This window comes from Sinocyclocheilus rhinocerous, unplaced genomic scaffold, assembly GCF_001515625.1.
Source record: "Sinocyclocheilus rhinocerous isolate Xijiao unplaced genomic scaffold, SAMN03320098_v1.1 scaffold11516, whole genome shotgun sequence".
In the NCBI taxonomy this organism is placed as follows: domain Eukaryota; kingdom Metazoa; phylum Chordata; class Actinopteri; order Cypriniformes; family Cyprinidae; genus Sinocyclocheilus; species Sinocyclocheilus rhinocerous.
This window is the reverse complement of record NW_015630334.1, coordinates 18,166-26,778: the sequence shown is the minus strand read 5'-3', so window position 1 is coordinate 26,778 and position 8,613 is coordinate 18,166. Positions and strand designations below refer to the sequence as shown.

Here is an 8,613-nt window from a genome sequence, read left to right as displayed (position 1 = left end):
GGGCATAGAGGAGAAACAATAATGTACAGTATGTGGAAAATAATGTGTTTTTTTAACCTTAAACTGCATAAACACATTTCATTACACCAAATACACAAAATAATGTTCTTTTTAGCAGCATCATATGACCCCTTTAATTAGTTTGAATGACACAAGGAATATTATATTTACATTTAGTCATTTAGCAGACGCTTTTATCCAATTCCAAAGCGACTTACAAATGAGGACATATATATTATAACGTTTAAATTATGCAAAGCATGGAAGATGATTCAACCATGAAATGCATACTGACATCAATTGCGACTTTTTATCTCACAATTCTGACTTTTTTTACAGAATTATATTGTGAGATATAAACTCAAAATTGCAAGATGTTTACTCACAATTGCGAGATATCAACTTGCAATTCTGAGAAGACTAGTCAGATTTGAGAGATAAGTCACAATTACCTTTTTATTTTTTATGCTGTAGCAAAATCTAAAGTATACATTGGGCATAATGATAACTATGTTAGCGTCCACACCAGCATTCTGTTTATTTTAAGCACAGACTGCAGTTTTGTCATCCTCTGCTTTAAAGGCAGAGTAAGGGATTTCTGGTAGCCAATGTTTATATTTGAAATCACCAAAACAAACACGCCCCTACCCCAAAAGGGTCTTGCCCCTATTTTGATAGCTCCGCCCCACATATATACGTACGCAACCCAGGCAACGATTCGTTCTGTGAAACAAAGCAAAACCAATGTTACACTGTGTCTACGGACGTGAGCGGCGCGGTGCAACAAATCCCCGACAGAAAACTGCTGTCGGGTTCTATTTATGACGTGCTGACAATGTTGTTTGATCGCGTCCAGTGTAGGCAGACTTTAGTTGTTGTAGACACGGTGTTACTCACCTATTGAGAAGAAACAAAGCAACCTCGGCGTCCGATCGCAGGCCTCCGCTCCTTGTGTTCTCTCCAGCGCTGGAAAGCTGATCCGATATTTACACGGGTCCTACTTCTTGCCTTATCGTTCCGCAGACGTTTTCCTCTTTTGTTTTTTATCCGCCATCTCTATCTTTCTGTCGCTCGGCTAATGTCCGTCCCATGCACTGAAAGCTCTCTCCTCCACATCACGAGTAGACACGCCCCTTATTGCTGATTGGCTACAAGTTTGTTTTGTGATTCGGCCCGATCAGTTTTCTAAAGTGTTTTTGAAAAATCACTTACTCTGCCTTTAAATGCTTGTGCTCTTTAAATTTGGGTGGATTGTGACTGTCAATGTTTTATCATTTATTAACTGTAAAAAAAAATTCTGAAAGTGATTCTAACAATATTGTTCCTCTGTGTTATTGTTATAGCTGTGGTGTCGATATTCTCATGCAATTAAAACGATTATTAAAAGGTTATAGTTATCATTATAGTTTTCGTCCTTCCTGTGAACAGGACTTTACAGTGATTATCAGTTGTTAGGGTCTTAAATTCCATTATAAAAATTATTGTATGACTTCAGAAGACTTATGTCATATGGACTCCTTTATATTTTATATAAGCAGTTTATATTTCCTTTAGAGCTGCACAAAAGAATGAAAACGGGTTCTGAATGACTTCATGGGACAGTTCAACCAAAAATCAAACCTCTGTCCCCATTTACATTCAAAACCTGCGTGACTTTCTTGTGAAAATAGTTTGAAAACGAAATTGGGTCCCATTGACTCATTGTATGGACGATAAAGATTTTACTGAGAAATTACTTGTTTCACAGAAGAAAAGTCATACTGGTTTGGAACTGCATGAGGGTAAATGATGACAGAATTTCTTCTAAAGAATGGGTTAAAATTATTATGACAACAAATAAAAGTGATGTTTCAACATGAGGGTGTGTTGATAAAATCTACCCACTGTAGGAATATACAACTGATGGCGCACTCCATCTCCAGGTTTACACAACACAACACAGCTGGATTTGGGATTTAAATTGTTGATTGTGGCTGGTCTGGTCCTGGCATCATCTTGCGTCGGCCCCGAGGTGCCTCTGCCTTCTTCAACAGGAGCGCTTCTGACTCCACTCAGCATGATTGAGAAAATGGCACTACTTTACGCTAGTGAGGTGAAGCTGGATCCAAAACGTGCCAAAGAGAAGAGATTGTCATATATTTCTATGTAGTATTAAATAATTTAAAAAAATACTTGTACAGAATCACTGTTGTGTTGATAAAATCTACCCACTGTAGGAATATACAACTGATGGCGCACTCCATCTCCAGGTTTACACAACACAACACAGCTGGATTTGGGATTTAAATTGTTGATTGTGGCTGGTCTGGTCCTGGCATCATCTTGCGTCGGCCCCGAGGTGCCTCTGCCTTCTTCAACAGGAGCGCTTCTGACTCCACTCAGCATGATTGAGAAAATGGCACTACTTTACGCTAGTGAGGTGAAGCTGGATCCAAAACGGGCCAAAGAGAAGAGATTGTCATATATTTCTATGTAGTATTAAATAATTTTAAAAAATACTTGTACAGAATCACTGTTTACGTGTAATTAGAAGCACTTCAATGTACAAAATGTTACTTATTTATTTATTTTTTAATAAATGAAAAATATATGAACTGGGTGTGAACAAAAGGAAGGATAGGCTTAAAGAAAGCAGACAGACAGTCTGCTCTAAGCTTCTTCATCCGCTGGCTCAGCAGGATTGAGTCCTCTGCTTCAGGAAACAGTCATTAATATGCTTACATGAGCCTCCAATAAACTCTACTCTGATGACAAAGGCATTACAAAGGTTTAACTCATGATTGCTTAGTTCAATAGTTTATCAAGACATTGAACTGATAAACGCATCCAATGCTCCATTTTTTTCTTTTAGATAATGTGATTGCTAAAAGGCAAAACCCCCTACATCAACTAGTAAAATTCTGCCAAATTCACACTGCAAAGGTGGCAGAGAAGCTCTTCTGAAGTAGAACTAAATATGTCTTTACACAGTCGAGATAAGGCTGCTCTGTGCCTGCTCAAAATTCAGTGTAAAGGCGCATAAAAGTCAGACTAAATTATGCCTGCTCAGTCCCACTTCAGCCCCTAGTATCGAAGTATACAATTGTAATTGCTGTGTAAATGCATTTATGCCATCTCTGAGCAGCATTAAACAGTCTGTGTAATGACACTTAAATGCCACTTTAGAAGCGCCTCTATGCCACCTTTGCAGTTTAAAACTGCAATCAGGTGTCTCTTTACACAGACTGTTTAATGCTGCTCAGAGGTGGCATTTACACAGCTGTGATAACCATACAGCTTGATGCTAGTGGCTGGTCAGGTGGGCTGGCATTATTTAATCAGGCTTTCATGTGGCATTACATCTTTACCCAGAATTTTGAGCAGGCACAAAGCAGCCTTAACTCAGCTATGTAAAGATGCATTAAGTGTCTTCACAGACTGTTTAATGCTGCTCAGAGGTGGCATAGTTGCATTTACACAGCAATTACAACTGTATGATTTAATACTAGGTGCTGAGGTGGATCAGAGCAGGCGTAATTAAGCCTGGTTTTTATGCAGCATTGTCTACACCGAATTTTGAGCAGGCACAGAACAGCCTTAACTTGTCTATGTAAAGATGCCTTAATTAATCAATTAAATATATATATTTTTGTACAATGGCATCAATAAATAAATATGAGAGCACAAAGCACTTTAAAAAAGGAAAATAAAATCAAGTCAAGACTTTATGTGACTTCTAGCTATTTTGACCAAGGCTATTAGAATAGAGCATTTTTATAACTTTTTCTTGTTCCCCAAAAACATGAAGAAAAAAATAAGTTAGTCTTACCTAGGTAGTGTGAATGATTCCAGCAACAGCACTGGGCAGCTGGTCTCACATGCAAGTTCCGAGAATATCCTGGATGTCTCGACTGTGGACATCAAAGTTAATCATGATCAGTTTATAGTAATCCAGGTGTCTCAACAGACTACAGCAGAAAGGACAGATCAGTAATGTCATATCGCCCTTGGCATAATGAGCATGATTAGCTCTGTCAGATTACACCGTTTTGAGGTAAGGGAGACTGAAAAAATAAGATGAAAACAATATCAAAAGCATGAACTTGATGATCTTAACGTGTTAAGAGAAAAATACCTTATATAAATATAAAATATCAGACTTTCATTGTTGTCATTGTTTACACATTATCTGGGAATGATACTTTCTCAAGAGTAATCACTGTCTAAAATGGAGGGTTTATAGGGTGCCGAGCTGACAGGTTCGGTTCACCGTAACGATACGCCCCGTTTTTATAGCATCAAATTACTAGCTAAAATCAAACTGATCACAAAAGCGAACAATTGAACATATATATTAGTGTGATAACAACTATCTTAAATGACCAAAACCATCTTTCGGAAAATTGTATTGGAAGTATAATTAATTTGTTTTATTTTGACACAAGTCCCATTCGTTTACATGGAGAGGGCGGGGTTTATGACCTGTACAAAGAGGCCGCAGTAGAGGTCTGCGCAGGACTGTTTTTTTTAGTCCTGCTCCAGCAAGGTTATATTCTTTACTCTTTGTTCACCGGCTGTCCGCTTAGAACATTTTTCTTCCCTACTAAATTTAAATATCTCGTTTCCAGAATCTCACATTTAAATTTCCGCTACTGAAAGAAAGAGAGATAGGCTGACAAATAAAAGTGTAGTCTGCACAAAATTGTGTTATTTTATTCGTCTTGTCAAGAGTCTTGAATTTATTGACTTTGACTTGAATTTATATGAATTATCTTAAGACACAAAATTCGTTTAATATTTTATGCAACACAGTAGGAAAAAAAGTGTCAGAGAAAAAAATGTTGTACAAAAATTTTATTTCTTATTTTTATTCGTCTTGTCAGGATACAATTCGTTTATCATTGACAACACAATAGGGAAAAAGTGTCGCAGAGAGAAAAATGTAGGTTGTACAAAAATAGCCTATTAGCTATTTTTATTGGTCTTATCAAAATACTTAATTCGACATTTTTCTGTTAACACAGTAGGAAAAGTGTTGCAGAGAAAAATAAATAAATACGACATCTTTCATTTAAAATTATAGGCTAAGCAAAATATAAACAAAACCGAGTTGAACGTCCTTCAAGGACAGCGCATCCACACTTTGCTCCATCCTTATTCTGCTCTGTCACTATGGGAAGTTCGGATCATTTTACCGACTCGCACTTTTGAGTCTCGTTCAGCAAAATGAACGAATCTTTTTTCCGAGTCATTTCGTTCATTTTAGCAAAATATCATTAAAATGGGAATGCAGACCTCTAGCCCGCAGCTTCACTTTCCAGGACGTGTGAGGCACACCCGGGTATGAACGTGCAATGGGAGTCAAGCCCGTATTCCTTACCAGTAACCATAGCGACAGTGACCTTAAACTTTATCCCATGCAGCATGGAAATAATAAAAAGCATTTTATAAGCTTTCTGAATCTTACCAAAGTAAAAATCAAAGATGGCGACGTCCAAAAAACTGAAAGTCGTATCACTTTCTGACACGACAATAGTCCAATCGAGCCGCGAGTTCATTCGTCAAATCTTCTTTAACCAACAGCAGCTTTTAAATTTGGGTGGAGAGCGGAGCATTTGATCAAATCAAAGATGGCGACGTCCATAAAACTGAAAGTCTTATCACTTTCTGACCAGAGTCCAATCGAGCCGCGAGTTCTTTCGTCAAATCTTCATTAACCGACAGCAGCTTTTATATTTTGGTGGAGAGCGGAGCATTTGAATCGCGCGAAAAACACAAAACTGACGGGAGCGGCTCCGCTCCGGTGGAAAACTGACGGGATCTAAAACTTTCAGATGACACGCAGCTCATTTCTCTGTCACTGTAAGTTACCGAAAACACGTAACACACGGTAGATGCGCGTTTGTGCGGCAGAGCGGCTCCCTCTCGCGCTGTATATGGAAGGCCAAAAGGGTCAAAAACACGTGAATTTTAACGCGTCAACAACGGGTTAAACACGTGTATTTCACGCGTAAACAACACGTATTTAACACGTTAAATACGCGTTGTGTACGCGTGAAAAATCAGTGCGTTAAATACGTGTATTCAACGTGTTAAATACGCGTGAAATAGGCTACACGTGAAATACATGTTAAATACGGGTTAAAAATCAGTTTGAATGGGTCAGTGTCATTGGCTGCTGAAAACCTGGGTCAAACCATTTCTGTGAGCTTAAGGGGGTGTACCATTCATAGACTAGGATACCACCATGTAACATGCTATAGACATAACACGGGATATATATACATAGAGTAAATGAGGCATTAAATCATGAACACCTGAAGGTGAGTAAAAAATGAGTAGCCATAGAAACAAATGAGAATACAGACATGACAGAAACTGAACTAAACTGAAACATAACTGACACCATTAACAAAAAAACTTTTCAAATTACACAGGGCTGTTCAATGATTAATTGTGATCAATCGTGTCCAAAATAAAGTCTTTACATAATATGTGTGTGTTCTGTGTATAATTATATATATATATTTTTACATCTAGTGACGTATTCACTTTTGTGTTGTCTGTATTGTGTATTGTGGTATGGTTTCTCTCTCTCTCTGTGTCTCCTGCTTCTCTGGCTTCTTCCACTCTGGCAGGTAGCTGATTGCCCTTTCCAGCTGCACCTGCTTACCAGCTGAGAGAGAAGCAGTATAAAAGCTGAGCAGAACGTTCAGAAGATTAGAATCTTTCTCCAAAGCGTGAGCTGTGTTCTGCTTAATCCAGTTGTTGAAGCTGTGGCGCATCCTTTGGGGATCTGTATATGGTTAACATTTTAACCCTTTGGTTTAAAAAGCTGTTGCTTTAGTTACTTGTTTTCTATTGAACGCTTTAGTCCAGGGGCCCGTTCTTCGTATGTTGCTAACTCATTTAGCTGGATTGGATTGTTGATGATTTGGCATGATCTTGGATTGTTTGGTTCTTCGAAGCTCATCCCAGAGTTGCTGTCATGGCAACAGGTCCAAAAGCTTAAACCTGCTCGGGAGCAGGTTTATTTCATGTAAACAGGATTAGATTGCATCTTTTTAAGCAGAATTTATACTTAAAATCTGTCCGCTACTTTATTACAAGAGTACCCTACTAATCCAGGGACAATAATTTTAAATAATTTAAAAAAATAAAATAATGTCGTGTAGTCTTCAATACTATAGACACAGCCAGTTTTACTCACTGAAGGATTTATTTGTCATAAAATTATTACTTTATAATTGTATTCGAGTCTTACACAAATGCTATACAGATAATGTAGAGTCATGTATCTAGTGACGTATTCACTTTTGTGTTGTCTGTATTGTGTATTGTGGTATGGTTTCTCTCTCTCTCTGTGTCTCCTGCTTCTCTGGCTTCTTCCACTCTGGCAGGTAGCTGATTGCCCTTTCCAGCTGCACCTGCTTACCAGCTGAGAGAGAAGCAGTATAAAAGCTGAGCAGAACGTTCAGAAGATTAGAATCTTTCTCCAAAGCGTGAGCTGTGTCCTGCTTAATCCAGTTGTTGAAGCTGTGGTGCATCCTTTGGGGATCTGTATATGGTTAACATTTGAACCCTTTGGTTTAAAATTACTAATCATCAACAACAGGTGCGTTCGAAGAACCGAATTAGCCAGATCCTGATTAGCCCGATGATATCATCTTGGATGTGACATTTAATCTCGGATGTAATAAGCAACATACGAAGAACGGGCCCCTGCTAAACACTTAAGCTAAGAGTTTTGCTGTGACAAAGTACCCCATTTCTTTTTAAGCTGTTACTCATCTGATTGTTTGTTTTGGTTTCAATTATTGTTTGGGAACTGTAGGAAGGTGTGCGCCATTTTATTTTGTAATCCCGCTTTCTTCTGGTTTGTGGCTAGATAGGAAGTGAGCGTACATTGTTGTTGATTTTCTTTTCTTTGAGACTTAGTAAGAATTTAACTCCCAAGTTAGACTGAAATTTTGTTTGTTATTTTGGCATTGCCCCCTTCTGAAGCCTTTGTTTCCCTCTTAAGTTGTACTTTTTGTTCCAAAGAAACCAGGCTATGCTTAGCTAGCCTTAAATAAATCTGTTAAAAAGAGATCTTGTTGTGGTGCTGTGGCAGGGCCCAGACAAATGTTCTTTAAATGCTTAATATGTTACGTTCTGGTAAAACAGACCCCTAGACACTCGTAGGACGTAACTACATATATATATATATATATAAAAAACACAAACACACATGTATACATACGATTAATCGTTGAACAGCCCTATTCCAATAGAACCAATTGACAGCAAGCTACTGTTGCAGAATATTAATTACGGTTTGCAGTGCATCAATAGCCGGACTACCAACAGGTCCTGCAAGAATGTCCACATCCTGCAGTTGTTGCATCTGTGCCTGGGTTGGACTGAATTGGTTAGCAGGAACTGTAACAACTTCCTGCCAATCCACAGCAGGAATTGCACCATCTTGAGCAGGTCTGAGTCCAAAAATCTCTGCCATGGCAGTGAGTGATGATGTTTGCCTCTGAAGACATCCTCTGACAAACATCTGATATGGTGTGTGGTGACCAGCAGTGCGCAATCCATGATTGTTCCACTGTTCCCTGAAAACCTCCAAGTCCCGGTTAATCCGGGGAA

General features: G+C 38.5%; 1 protein-coding gene across 4 annotated transcripts in view; it reads right to left on the bottom strand.

Moving 5' to 3' along the window:
• The window catches only part of kcnj20 (potassium inwardly rectifying channel subfamily J member 20), a 10,929-nt gene extending 5,467 nt beyond the window's left edge, over positions 1–5,462 (bottom strand). For 2 of the 4 annotated variants that reach the window (XM_016552330.1, XM_016552328.1), the window contains exons 1-3: positions 4,115–4,192; positions 3,809–3,890; positions 2,212–2,425 (exon numbers count right to left, since the gene is read on the bottom strand). In XM_016552330.1, coding sequence (XP_016407816.1) covers positions 2,212–2,385 — 174 coding nt within the window. In that variant the 5' untranslated portion in view covers positions 2,386–2,425; positions 3,809–3,890; positions 4,115–4,192. Of the gene's footprint in view, positions 1–1,884; positions 2,181–2,211; positions 2,426–3,808; positions 3,891–4,114; positions 4,193–5,446 lie in introns of those variants that run through there. The other 2 variants (XM_016552329.1, XM_016552332.1) reach the window with 2 other exon arrangements.
• Between the last annotated feature and the right edge of the window lie 3,151 nt (positions 5,463–8,613).